General features: G+C 37.4%; 1 protein-coding gene across 2 annotated transcripts in view; it reads left to right on the top strand.

The window, feature by feature from the left end:
• The first annotated feature begins 547 nt into the window (after positions 1–547).
• Positions 548–14,291, top strand: part of LOC111144486 (macrophage scavenger receptor 1) — an 84,397-nt gene continuing 70,653 nt past the window's right edge. For both annotated transcript variants that reach the window (XM_022498786.1, XM_022498787.1), the window contains exons 1-2: positions 548–593; positions 12,397–12,503. In XM_022498786.1, coding sequence (XP_022354494.1) covers positions 12,401–12,503 — 103 coding nt within the window. In that variant the 5' untranslated portion in view covers positions 548–593; positions 12,397–12,400. The remainder of the gene's footprint in view (positions 594–12,396; positions 12,504–14,291) is intronic.

The raw sequence follows: 14,291 nt of genomic DNA, 5'->3' as shown, positions 1-14,291 counted from the left end.
GAAATCAATGAATTGTTAGGTGCTCAAAAGAGATCTCTAAGTAATGTTAACATCAGTATAGATAGAGCTGGGAAGTGAACATTATTGGATTATTTTAGTAGGGATCCATCTCCTTCCTTCATGTGTTTTGTGTTTGAAGCTAGATATGAGGGATATACATTGAGTCTTCTCTCAGTGTAGAATATGAAAGAGAAGGTAATTAGAATTAATAGAAGATAAAAGATTAAACAGTAATAGAAAATGAGAATATTATAGAAGGCGTATGGATTTTATAAAAAGGGAAAAATTAATCTGCTGCACATCATTGACCCTGTTACAATAACCCTTTGTTTCTTTTTCATTTTACTTCTCCTCTTTTGTAATATCCTAAATGGGAAGAGGAATGAGTTATCTTACAAATTTAGATTTTGCAAACTTGTGCACTGATGAGAGTACTATTAAAATGCATTGTTAAGAAAAATTTTCAGGGCACAAATGTGTCATTTCCTTTCTTCATGAACCAGATGCTGAAATACTATGTGATAAAGATTTTAGGACTCAACTGTAAAGAGAGGGAAGTGGATAAATCAGTGCTGCTGTCTTTAGGACAAACGGTAAAAGAAGTTTATTTTAATGTTTTTCCAAAATTGCTTCCATTGGTTATATGGGTCTACTCTGTGTCTCTGTGTGTTTGTGTGTTTGTGTGACAGGTGAGATGTATATATACATATATGTTTATATATATAATCAATAACTTTTGGTAGCATTTTTTATCTATCACTAATTATTTGGTCTGGTTGTTTCAATGATTAAAAAAATAGAGATTTCTGCTAGGTTTTCTGTGAGTGAAAAATGTATGTGTGTGCATAAATATATATGAAACATGCTAAGTACTTTATAGGTTAAACTAGCAAGAAATTTTTGACATATAATCATCCATATTTTAAAAAATTAAGGACCTTATTCAAGATATGATTGAAGCTCTTTTAATTAGTCTCATTTTCTTACTTATCATATAATACCTATTATTACCTGTATTTGCTTATATAACAAATACTGGTTAGATATTTACTATAGGCACTTTGCTGAACTAGACGTAGAGAAGGGATCAGAAAAGTAGAACAGAGTCTGTCTTCAGGAAGTTCATGATCTAAGGCAAATAAGCATAATATAATCTGAACACCTTAAGTATTTGTAAGGGTGCTCTAGATAACCACTGTGAGAATGTAGGAGAAGCCAACATTACTTGGGGGAAAGAATTTGAGAAGGTCTTCATGGAGATATTTAAAACTAGGTTCATTTTGGGGCACCTGGGTGCCTCAGTGGGTTAAAGCGTTTGCCTTCGGCTCGGGTCATGGTCTCAGGGTCCTGGGATTGAGCCCCGCATCAGGCTCTCTGCTCAGCGGGGAGCCTGCTTCCTCTCCTCTTTCTGCCTGCCTGCCTCTCTGACTACTTGTAATCTCTGTCAAATAAATAAATAAATAAAATCTTTAAAAATAAATAAATAAATAAATAAATAGATCTAGGTTCATTTTAAAGAATGGATGAGATTTACACAGCATAAAATGGGGGTTAGCATTCTCATTGGCCATGTGAGAATAGTGATAGAAAAATCACGGAACTGAGATTGTGTTTTATGCAGTATTTAGGAGCTATTATTCTGCAAGTACAGTACCTATATTTAAATCCGGCCTCCCTACTTCCTAGTTGTATAACATTAACTAGTTACTTAAACATTCTGGGTCTTAGTTTCCTAAGCTTTTAAAATGGAGAAAATACTGCTATATACCTCTTGGAGAGTCTGTGAGGGTAAAAAGAAGAAAAGTCCATTATATTAAAAAAAAAAAGAAGGTACTTAAAAATAATTATTTACTGATGGTACCTGTGTACCAGCCAATTTATGAAAATTATTTTAAGTTTTCATAATAATTCTTAAACTGACACTATAATCTTATTTTACATATATAAAGGAAGTTGCAATCAAATCAATTAAAGTATTTGCTAAAGGTCACAGAGCTAGGAAGTGGCACAACGAGGATTCAGACCTAGACTTCCAGTTCAAGGATGAATTCACTACCAAGGATGAGCATCAATGGTATCAGGATATTTCCATTCTTAACTTAATCCCTTTTATGGATATATTCCTTAGGTATAAAGCTGTTGCTTTTACAAATACATTAATTCTATTCCCATTCATATATATTTTTGACTATTTGTACAAAATCAGAGTTTTTGTTTTTAAATAATAAGAAAGGTAACAGAGTTCTTATTTACCCCAAATCTTAAAGGTGAAATTAAGGGTTTGTTGGTAAATCTGATTTGGAACAGTCTTAGAAGAAAGAATGTACCTTAAATATATATCACATGTAAAGACTTTATTCGTATCTGTATCAGGGAAGTTCCACTGGGGCTTTACAAGCAACTGATATGAATAAACAAAAATTTAAGAAGACAAATAAATATATAATAAAAAATAATAATTACATGAACTATCTCTTCCACACTAATACTAAATAAGACAAAAGCCACTTTGAGATATCATTTAGCGCCTATCAAAATCTAAATGATTCTAAAATAAATATTATTACTGAGTAATGGTAAATTCGGCTTAAAACGGCCATGACTACGTAAATAGGATAGATACATTTGATGCATTACTATTTGGCCCATCAGTTTGAAGTTGAAAAAAAAAATTTGAAGTATACAAATATTGATAAGCTTTTAAGGGAAATACATAAGACCAGCTGGAATGGTATCCCCATGGTATCAACTGTGTAATGTGGATACGTATGTACAAGATTAAAATTTCATCTGAAAAATGAGGGTATTTTTTTCTTATATAAAGGTAATGGGACGACAGAATTTTTTTTTTATTGAAGTGTAGGTACAGCTGACATACAACATTACATTGGTTTCAGGTGTAAAATATGATGATTCCACATTTATATACATTATGAAATGATCAGCCTGATAAGTCTAGTTACCATCTGTCACCATACAAATTATTTCAGTATTGACTGTGTTCCCTGTGCTGAAGTCACATCTCTAGTGACTTACTTATTTCACACTGGAAGTTTATACCTCTGAATCCCCTTTGCCTAGCTTGCCCACCCCCCAATTCCCTTTGCCTCTGGCAACCACTGGCTTGTTTTCTGTAGTTATGAGTCTGTTTTGTCTTTTGTTCTGTTTGTTTATTTGTTTTGTGAACTTACGATATTTGTCTTTCTCTGTCTGACGTATTTCACTTAACGTAATATCCTTTAGGTCCATCACGTATTGCCACCGATGGTAATATTTCATTTTTTATGGCTGAGTAATATATAGAGATCTTATGAAGTACATCTTTATCCATTTACCTATCGATAGACACTTAGGTTGCTTCCGTATCTTTGCTATTGTAAATAACATTACAGTGAGCAAAGTGGTGTGTATATTTTTCCAAATTAGTGTTTTTATTTTCTTCAGATAAATACCCAGAAGTGGAAATGCTGGCTTATATCATATTTCTTTTCTTAATTTTTTGAGGAACCTCCATACTGCTTTCCACAGGGCTTGAAACAGTTTACACGCCCACCAAGTGTTCCTTTTACTCCACATCCTTGCCAACACTTGTTATTTCTTTTCTTATCTTTTTAATACTAGTCATCCTAAAGTATGAAGTGGTATCTCACTGGTTTTGATTTGCATTTTCCTAATAATTAGTGATGTTGAGATTGTTTTCATGAGTCTGTTGCTGATCTGAATGTCTTCTTTGGGAAAATGTTTATTCAGCTCCCCTGTCCCCCACTTTTTTAAAATCCAGCTGTTTTTTGTTTGTGCGGGTGGGGTTTTTGTTGTTGTTGTTGTTTTGTTTTGTTGTGTGTTTGGGGGGATTTTTTTGTTGTTGAGTTGTGTGAGTTCTTTATATACTTTGAATATTAATCCCTTATTGCATAATATGATTTGCAAATATCTTCTCCCATCTGACCCAACTTATCTTTCATATTGTTACAATATTTTTATAATAAAAACGGGAAACACTGAAGGGTATGTTTCCAAACAGGTTAACACTGCAACACTTTCATTATGGTTTTCCTGTTATAGCTTCTGTAAACTTTTCACCCACTTCATAAAAGGCTGATATTGCAGAACTGTGTTTCACTTCTCATGAGAACATGCTTTTAATAGATTATACAAACTCAAAAGATTTCACAACCCTTCTCCCGTGCATTGACACTTCGTAGGAATTGTAACTAAATGTGAGGTTACTTTTTCCCTTTGGAAATGACATTTACAGACACATTTGAATTGTTTGAATTGTTCACTGGGTGCTGACAAAACTTCGCATGTGTGTGTTCTCTAACATGACTAAAAATTACAATGATAATAATCATTGTAAAGAACTGAAGTAATCTGGTAAGTCTAATAAATGACTTTGAGGTAAAGTGAGAATACTGGGAGTGAAATTTTTTGTTTCAATTTAGTTATGCACAATTCAGAGAAAAACATTTTTTTGAGAAAAACATTTCATTATGTATAACAAAAGGACTTTTGAAAATTTCACGAGTGTAATGTGTACTTTTCTTGAGGCATAAACTCAAATATGAAAAATAATCACAATTGTTTTTCATTTATTTATGTAATTTCTTTTTTTTTAAACATTTTATTTATTTGACACAGAAAGAGAGAGATCACAAATAGGCAGAGAGGCAGGCAGAGGGGGAGGAGGAAACAGGCTCCCCGCTGAGCAGAGAGCCCGATGCGGGGCTCGATCTCAGGACCCTGAGATCATGACCTGAGCTGAAGGCAGAGGCTTAACCTACTGAGCCACCCAGGCGTCCCTATTTATGTAATTTCTTATGATGCATTTGTGTATATGATGAACACCTGCTAAATGCCAGGAACTTTCTGCTTATTGAACCAAAGAGAGAAAACTCTTGAATCCTGGATCTAACTGGGGTGAAAGGGGACAGATAACAGACAAGATAAATAAGGAAAGGGTATTTCATGTTAGTTGGTGATAAATCTGGAGGGAATAAATCCAACAAGGAAGGAGAAGAAGAAGTGAAAGAGATAGGTTATAATTTTAACTCTGCTACTCAAGAAAGGTCTGAAACGGTGAGGTTTTAGGCGGGACCTAAGTGAGATGGGAAGGTGTTCACGAGTTTTGACCAGAGGAGTGACATGACCAGTAAGAGAGCTATTAAAACAGTCCAGGTGAGCAAGATCATGGGGCTCAAGGAAGGATGGTTATAGCAGAGGTGATGAGAAGCAGTCAGTTTCACCAGAGGATTTGCAAACAAATCAACAAGAGATGATGACAGAAGAATGAGAGAAGGTGTGGGGGACAAGGAAGACCCCTAGGTTGGGGCCATACTAGACATCCAAGTAGTGAAGTTATTAGGAGTTGCATATACAGGCAGGAGAGGTCTGGGCAGGAGATAAAGATGGGATGGTTTGGGAGAGGAGGAATTAGCAGGGGAAAGTAAAACTCCCCTCAAGGAACTATCTTAGTGCAATCTCGAGTCCCATCTCAGCAGAAAATCATGAACAGGACCACATTTCTGGTATATACTCAATGCCTTTCATTTTTATCCTTTTACTACTTCTGGGCCTTTTGAGTCGTCTTCTGCCTCTACCATACAACTAAAACAGCTCAAATTCCATGTGGCAGGTTATGTATGTCCTTGTACATCTTGAAATTCTTGTTTCCTTTCCATGACCCTGACTTGTTTTTCTATCATGATCTCAAAGGTTCTTTCTTACCTTTAGTACTAGTTCTTTTTCCTCTATTTGCCCATCAAGTTTATGTCCTCATATTTCTTTTATCTTTTTGAAAAATACTTTCTATTCTGATTTTTTTGTCCTAGTCTTTGTTAAAGTGCTACATTTTTGAGCTGATTTATCAGTTCTTTTATTTCTTCCTCTTTCCTGATGCCCCTGGGTTCTCCCGTTAATTGCCAACCTTATGCTACTGACCAAGATGCGGGGTAGATAAAAAAATGAGCTGAAATCCAAAAATCGAGGTGTAGAGAAGGAGGAAAGGCTTCTGGGAAGTCAGGAGCTGTTTTGCAGTCAGCTATGGGTCCTTGTGGGTGACAGTAATCTAGAATAAAGCTCTGACTTCCAGTTTGGGTGCTGATGCATTGCCTCTGTCTTACCAATATATATGGCCTTATGTTTGTCTGACTGCATCCTGTATGCCCAACTACACAACAGATAGAAGATACTAATAAATAATTATAATAACAATCAGCTAATATGAATGGATGATACACCAACATCACAAATTCTAGAAAAAGAAAAGTTAGGTCAGTGTGGAAAATACGCCATTATAACTAGTGATATTATTTAAAAAATCTGATTGTGCAACTTGAGATCTAAGCTGGAGACACTGGCTTGGTCAGTACGCAGTTAATATGCCGAGCCATAGAAGTAGATGAGATTCTCGGAAAGAGGATGGCATCTAAGAACAAAAGAACATAATAACAGAAAACAGCAGCAGTCTTAGGACAGCACCATCTATGATTAACCTAAACAGCTTTTTAAAAACATTTTTATGGAAAAGCATGTATCAGTGTTTCATACAGTTGATGCTTCACCAGCCTCTATAATCACTGCCCGGAAAACAAACATCAAACAAGACTTCCCCTGATGTACCAGAGTAGCCAGATTGGAATGTTTTTCACTCATCATTCCACTCAACAGATTTTAGTGTTCATCTCCCTTCCAGCCCTCTGTACCTCTTGGGTTTTGTATAGTCCGGATATGGTTGGTTGGGCTAGTCCATTTGTAGACATTTATTAGAGGGTTTTCTTTTTCAAAGTTTTTTTTTTTTTTAATGGTTTTATTTATTTATTTGACAAAGAGAGAGAGAGAGATCACAAGTAGGCAGAGAGGCAGGCAGAGAGAGGCGGGGAAGCAGGCTCCCTGCTGAGCAGAGAGCCGGATGCGGGGCTGGATCCCAGGATCCTGAGATCATGACCTGAGCCGAAGGCAGAGGCTTAACCCACTGAGCCATCCAGGTGCCCCTGTTTTTCAGTTTTAATAAATCTACCTAAAGAAACTGTAGTTTGAAATCCAATAACTTGTACCATGTTTATCATCTGCATAAGGCCATAGAAGACAGATCAATGCTTAGAGGCCTAAAACAAAAACAAAACTGAGCCTCATCTTTAGTTCAGGTTGAAAGGGAAATAAATAAAATATTTAATGAACAGTGTATATTTTATCTCTAGTAATATAGACCAGGTCAACTACTGCCAAAGCAAAGGATAATTTTTTTTACTTAATTTGTATAGGTTATTTCCTCAATGTAGTTTGGTTAGGTTGTGAAAGCCAGGTAAGTTCATGCAATCAGAAAAAGAAAAGAAGAGATTGATGAATAGAATGCCCCCCGCTGCATGCTTGTCTGACCTTGTCTGCTGGGCCTTCTGCCCCAAGTTGCTGCTTCTGTGATACTGATCCACTCTAGTCCCCATGCTGTCCCTGTCCTCCTGCCCTTTAATAGATTTTTCCATCCCTTGGGTAGTCTTCTTATCCTAATTCCTGCTCACTCTTCAAAACTTTGATAAAGGTATTATCTGTTCTGTGTTCCAGCCTTGACCACCTGCTTGCTCAAAGAATTAATCGCTCACTTTTGGACTATATCTGTGCTATGTGTGTGTGTGTGTGTGTATACACACATACATATATACATACAATAGTAGTGAGATCACAGTCAGGTGATTTTTTTTTTTTAAGGTTTTACTTATGTATTTGTCAGAGAGAGAGAGCACAAGCAGGGGGAGCAGCAGGCAGAGGGAGAGGCAGAGTCCCCACTGAGCAAGGAGCCTGATGTAGGACTTGATCCCAGGACCCTGGGATCATGACCTGGGCTGAAGGCAGATGTTTCACCGACTGAGCCACCCAGGTGTCCCACTGTCAGATGATTATAACGATCTTATTCTTCCCTATTAATGCATAAGATCTTTGGGGGTTGTGAATATTCTATGCCCATTGATCTTGGCCTCCTGGTAACTTGCTCTGTACTTGATATAATGACACATAATAAGAATTTGTTGGATGGGTCTGCATGAAGGGATAGGTATTTCTATCTTAAAGTCATTGATTGGAAATATCCTAATACCATCTGTTTTTTATTTGTTTTCATGGTGAGGCATCTAGCATTCTAGAGCCAACTTAAAAAAAAATAGAATTCTTTCTTTCTCCCAAGAAAACTAACTCTGTGGCTTATAGGAAACAAACTGAGGGTTGCTGGAGAGGAGAGGGATGTGGGGATGGGGTAACTGGCTGATGGACATTAGGGAGGGCACGTGATAGAATGTGATGGAACGAGCATGTAAGGACTGATGGCTCTCTGACTTCTGCCTCTGAAACCAGTACATTAATTAATTGAATTTAAAGAAAAAAATTACAAATTTAGTTGAAAAAACATGTGAAGCTTCTAAACAAGAATATGGATAAAAATAACATTCATCCTGCTTTCTTGAGGCCAAGATTAGATGAGTAGATTATCATTCTGAATTTGCCACTTTCTTTCCTCTTTAAAATAATGAAATGGTAAATTTTCTCTAAGGAGCATCCATATAGACTCTAACAGTTGTCAAATATGTATACATAAACACACAGGCAATGATTCCAGAGAGATCTCCAAAGACAACTTGAGGAATCTGTATTGTTGCTGAAGTTCATGAAGATATTTTTTTTCATGAAAACAAATATTAAAAGCATGTTAACAATCAGATTGCTCAAGGCAAGTATGACAGAGAGAGAGAGATAAAGCTCCCAAACTTCCATCCATATTGGGGATTTATGTTGAAGAGTGGTTCTCAAGGAGAAATAGGTATTTGGAAATGTGTGGGGATAAAGTTTTTGGGTTTTATTTTTTTTACTTATTTATTTATTTGTCTGGGAACTGTAATATAAGTAACATAAGGACTAGGAAACATTATTGACACTTAGAGGGTGGCAACCACAATAAAGATAGTCCTTCCCAAAAAAGAGTTGTCCTAGCCACAATGCTACTAATGCTCCTCTGAGAACTACAATGGGATGTGGCCATCGCTAGCTGCTGAATGGACCTGGCAAAGTAAAAATGGAGGCTAATAAGGAAAAAGGTAGAGTGAGTGGCTGTGTCTCAACAGCATGACATAGTCACCTAGCCCTAAGATTTGGTTCAGCTCAAGGAATCTACCAGAAAAGTAAGAATGTAGAATAGAAAGAAGGAGGAGGAGGAGGGGCGAGAGGAGGAGGGAGAGAAAGGGAGGGGAGAAGGAAGGAAGGAGAAAGGAAGGATGGATGGATCTGAATCACAGACACCACTCATTTGCCAGGAAGTTCTTTATCAGAAGAAACACATCTTTTTGGTCACAGTATGTCCAAAAATCCATCTTGTTTAAAAAATAAAACCAAAACTTATATATGACTAGTATCTTACCAAAAAATATCTAGTCCCTTCATTCAGTAAATATGTATTAAGTATATTCTATATTATATTAAGTATATTCTATATTATAACCTATAATAAAGAATATTATAGGTTACTTTAGGCTCTGCTAATTGAATGTCAAATGAAAACAGACATGGGCCATCCTCTTATGTCACTCAAGGTCTAGAGAGATTTATCAGATTCAAAAGGTTTCATCTTTTTTACAAAAATATTCCCATCTAGAAGACTGAGTAACAGAAGAGATCTTTCCTTTGCATTTAAGTGAAACTGGAGTTACACTATCACACAAAAGCCATGGTCATGCCCAAGGAGAAAGGGCCAGTAAAAACTTCTAAAAGGAAAAGACTTCTGGTTAATAGCAGGTATATATAAACATATACTTTATGAGCCCATTTTTTAAAATTTTTATTTAAATTCTAGTTAGTTAACGTACAGTGCAATATCAGATTCTGGAGTAGAATTCAGGGGTTCATCACTCACATACAATACCCAGTGCTCATCACCAGGGCCCTCCTTAATCCCCATCACGCATTTAGCCCTTCCCCAACCCAACTCCCTCCATCAACCCTTAGTCTGTTCTCTATCATTAAGAGTCTCTTAAGGTTCTCCCATTTGTCCCCCACACCACATAGGTGTGAGAGCATTCTTTATAAACCGAGTTAAAAGATAAACAGCTTTGCTACATAGTCCCAATTGCTTTGAACTATAGTTTTAAAATAAATTCAGCTAAACTTTCTTGTCATTTCAGTTTTTAAAATTGTTTGTTTTGCTTGGCAAGTAAAGCTATCATCCAAATCAAATAATAGAATAAATTAAAAAGGGGGAAATAGCAGGAGAGTCTGCATCTGAATTATCCAATTTGGTTTCCTATAATGGTCAATTTTCCCAGATGTTTATTTCTTTCACTTTGTCTCTGCCTAAGAAAAGAGTATCTAAGCCCTTCCCTTATGTCCCTTTCTCCACAGTAGCCAAATCATTTAAAGATAGTCTTTGGTCTGGGGTGCCTGGGTGGCTCAGTGGGTTTATAGGAATTTCAGCCAGTCCACAGAGTGATGTATATACAAAGATTGCCATTGCAAACTGCAAAATAAAGAATCGCCTTTGTAATATTTAAAAACATAAATATATATAGACAGTTCAGTCACATCCTTACTCGTCAATACCTCTCCCCAAAGCAGGATGAATGTTTGCATTTGAACGACTGGCCTCCATTTCCTGGACAAGATGTGAGTCTGGTGTCCCAGAGCTGCCTGTGCACTCAGTTAAAACCTCAGCTGTACTAAATCCCTAACTCAGCATTAGAGAAAATAAGAAATGATCAGAAGATGTTGACTTTATGCTAAATTTATCAATCAAGTGAACTGAACTGTTTCCAAGAAAAAATCATACAATTTTTTCCATTGAAAAATAAAATGTGGTCTTTCGACTGGTGGCAGCCTGCATCATTGAGAAAACTTAATGGGGGGAGGTGCACCTGGGTGGCTGGGTCAGTTAAGCCTCTGCATTTGGCGCAGGTCGTGATCCCAGGGACCTGGGATGGAGCCCCAAGCCCGGCTCTGTGCCCAGTGGGGAGTCTGCTTCTCCCCTTCCTCTGCCCCTCCCCATTCTTGTGCTCTGGCTCACTCTCCTCTCTCTTTCATATAAATAAATAAATAATCTTAAAAAAAAAAGAAGAAGAAGAAGAAGAAGAGGGAGAGAGAGAGAACTTGTTAGAATTGCATTCTTTTTTCTTTTCTTTTCTTTTTTTTTTTTTTTTTATTTATTTGACAGACAGAGATCACAAGTAGGCAGAGAGGCAGGCAGAGAGAGAGAGAGGGAAGCAGGCTCTCCGCTGAGCAGAGAGCCCGATGCGGGGCTCAATCCCAGGACCCTGAGATCATGACCTGAGCCGAAGGCAGAGGCTTTAACCCGCTGAGCCACCCAGGTGCCCCTAGAATTGCATTCTTGGTACCCCCCAACCTTAAATATCAGAAACTCTGGGTGAGCCCCATCCGTCACGCCTCTCAAAGGATTCAAGTGCATCTTAAAGAGATACAGGCATAGATAGTGTCATAGAATAAAACTGTGCTTAAAAAGCTACAAAGACTTTTCTGTGATGCTACCATTGTATGAGGGAAGCCCTGAAAGAAAACAACACGAAGAAGAAGAGAACAGGGAAATGAAGTTTTGCTGTGGTTTTAATCCAGTGGCTAGACTTTATCTTTCTCATGCGATAAACAGATGCCTTGGCAAAAGAAAAACTGACTCATGAAGCTCTGATAAAAGATCACAGGAAATATTTGCTTCAAATTTTGCGTAACTATTTGTTTTATCCAAAACCTTTGATGAAAGATCACAGGAAATATTTGCTCCAAATTTTGCCCAACTATTTGTTCTAAGGGAAATTCTTTTTCATTTCAGCTCAACAGTTGTTTTCTGTCACTTGGGAAAAGGTTGTGTTTTTTTTCTTTGTTTTTGTTTTTGTTTTTAGGTAAGGAAGAAATGTTATCTCTCTCTCTCAAAAAACACACATCTACACATCTGTAAACACAGATGTGCATTTGTCCATAGAAAGATACATGAGTAGATTTCATTTAGGTCTTTCAGTGTGAAAATTAAAACTTATGGGTAGATACAATATATTGCTATGTATGGCAGATAGGTAAATTTAATTAATTGTACTTATTCCCTTGCTAAAATTGAATTTTATTTGTTTCGTTTTTTAAGATGTTATTTATTTCTTTGAGAGAGCGAGAGACAGCGAGAGACAGTGAGAGGGGCAAGGAGCATAGGGAGAAGCAGAGTTCCCGCTGAGCAGGGAGCCCCATGCGGGACTCTATCCCAGGACTCTGGGATCATGATCTGAGCCAAAGGCAGATGCTTAACTCACTGAGCCACCCAGGCATCCCTAAAATTGAATTTTAATTTTAAATTTCCACTTGAGACATTATGCCAAGGGCCCTAGACCCTTCAGGTTTAACTAAAGTGTTTTTCCACGTGTCTGACAGAAGTATGGAACAGTGGAATAGCTCTGTGGATCAACAGGATGACATTGATCACCACTCAGAATCTGTGAAGTTTGATGCCCACTCCATGACAGCCTTGCTCCCTCTGTGTAAGTATGAGTGGGGTGCCTGTGGAGAGTGTCCTTACAGTCAGTGACACAATGTAAAATTACAGTCGTGGGACTTACCTTACCTGTGTATGAATGTTAAGACTTAGTGGACGAGAAGGTCTTCTCCTCTTTTGAGATAGAATAGAAAATCAGCTTAGGTTGGATGGAGGAAGCTTTGTTATAGGTTAAATTGGTCCACAGTGTTGAGGGAGTCTGACCTCTCAACCAGTGGATGAGGTCCTGGAAATAACTATACCCCTAACACCGTTAATTAATATTTGAAAATCATGGGTGGTATGTACTTGAATTAGTCTCCTAGAGCTGCTGTCACACATCACCAGAAATTGGGTGGCTTCCAACAACATTTGTTCTCTCACAGCTCTGAAGGCCAGAAATCTGAAGTCAAAGTGTCAGCAAGCCCGTGCTCCCTTTCAAGGCTCTTGCTGGCCTCTCCCCAGCTCCTAGTTGCTCCTGCCAATTCGTATTTTTCCTTGGCTTGTAACTGCATCACTCCTGTCTCTGCTTCCGTCTTCACAGGGTCTTCTTCCTGTGCTTATGTGCACTCTACTCTATTCTTGGAAGGATTCCATCGTGGGACAAGGGCCCACGTGAATTCAGTATGACCTCATTTTCACTTGATAATACCTGCAGAGACCCCATTTCCAAATAAGGTCACATTCACAGGCAGTTGGAGTTAAGACATCAATGCTATCTTTTCAGCAGTGCTGAAACAGAGGTTTGCACGGTCACAAGAGCTCAAAAGAATCAGTATTCGGTTATATGTAGACAGGTTCTATTAAGGCGACAAGACAGAGTTGCATTCAATTCTGCCAAGCTTTAAAGGCTGAATAGATTCCACCGAAAGAGGAGGGTGGGTGAAAGAGGACCCATAGAAATTTCAGTCAGAGGAAGCAGCATATGCAAGGGATAAGAAGGATGCGTTCCTACACAGACAAAGCTGAAATACAGTCTGTAACCCCAAGGAATGACAGGTATCACGCACTACACAATCGACGGGTGGGAGAATGTGGCATGATAAGACAAAAGGGATTAAGACCCTAGTAAAAGCTGTGTAAGGTAGAGATGTTGAGAGATTGAGGAGGGAGCCCAGAAGCATTGGGGACAGAGAAAAAGCCGCAGGAACTTTGAAGAGCTACTTAAAAGGCAGAATGCAGAGGATTTGATTATAAATTAAAGATAAGGGAGATCACCAATGAGTTTCAGGCTCATTCAGCCTGGCAAAGGGTAGCCCATCTTGCTTGCTTTGTGGGTGGTTCTTTTTATTTTTTTAGTTCTTTCTCTTTTTTTTGGTCTTATTTTTTATTGAATTTTCTCTCCTTTCCCTTTCAATGCCTCATAGAACATTATTAAATAATATCTAAACTTTTATTTTTAATGTGGGAACTTAAAACCTGAAAACAAAATCTTTTTTATTCTGCAATGAAAGCAATGGCCATAGGAAAGTAATTTTTAATGGATGTTTTATTCACCTAGTCAGAGAAAATGTCTTCGTCCTCTACTAAGATTCCGCTCCACATTGAGTTAACTTTTCCACAATTAGTATCCCATTATGTGAATCACTATTCTAAGTAAGTGGATAAAATAAAAATATTAATATTTTCTGAAATACTCAGAGGATGGGTTTCATTGATCCATTCTGAAGCTTAGTCAAAATGTGAATAGTTTTCTCTCATTTTTTAATACATTCAAATCATAAGAGGTATCCAAATACAGAATTATTGAGATGAAATTAGAAAAGAAAATTTGCATAATTATCATTGAAAACAG

Source organism: Enhydra lutris, unplaced genomic scaffold, assembly GCF_002288905.1.
Source record: "Enhydra lutris kenyoni isolate GAN:26980312 unplaced genomic scaffold, ASM228890v2 scaffoldscaffold11, whole genome shotgun sequence".
Classification (NCBI taxonomy): domain Eukaryota; kingdom Metazoa; phylum Chordata; class Mammalia; order Carnivora; family Mustelidae; genus Enhydra; species Enhydra lutris.
This window is presented reverse-complemented; position numbering and strand designations above follow the sequence as displayed.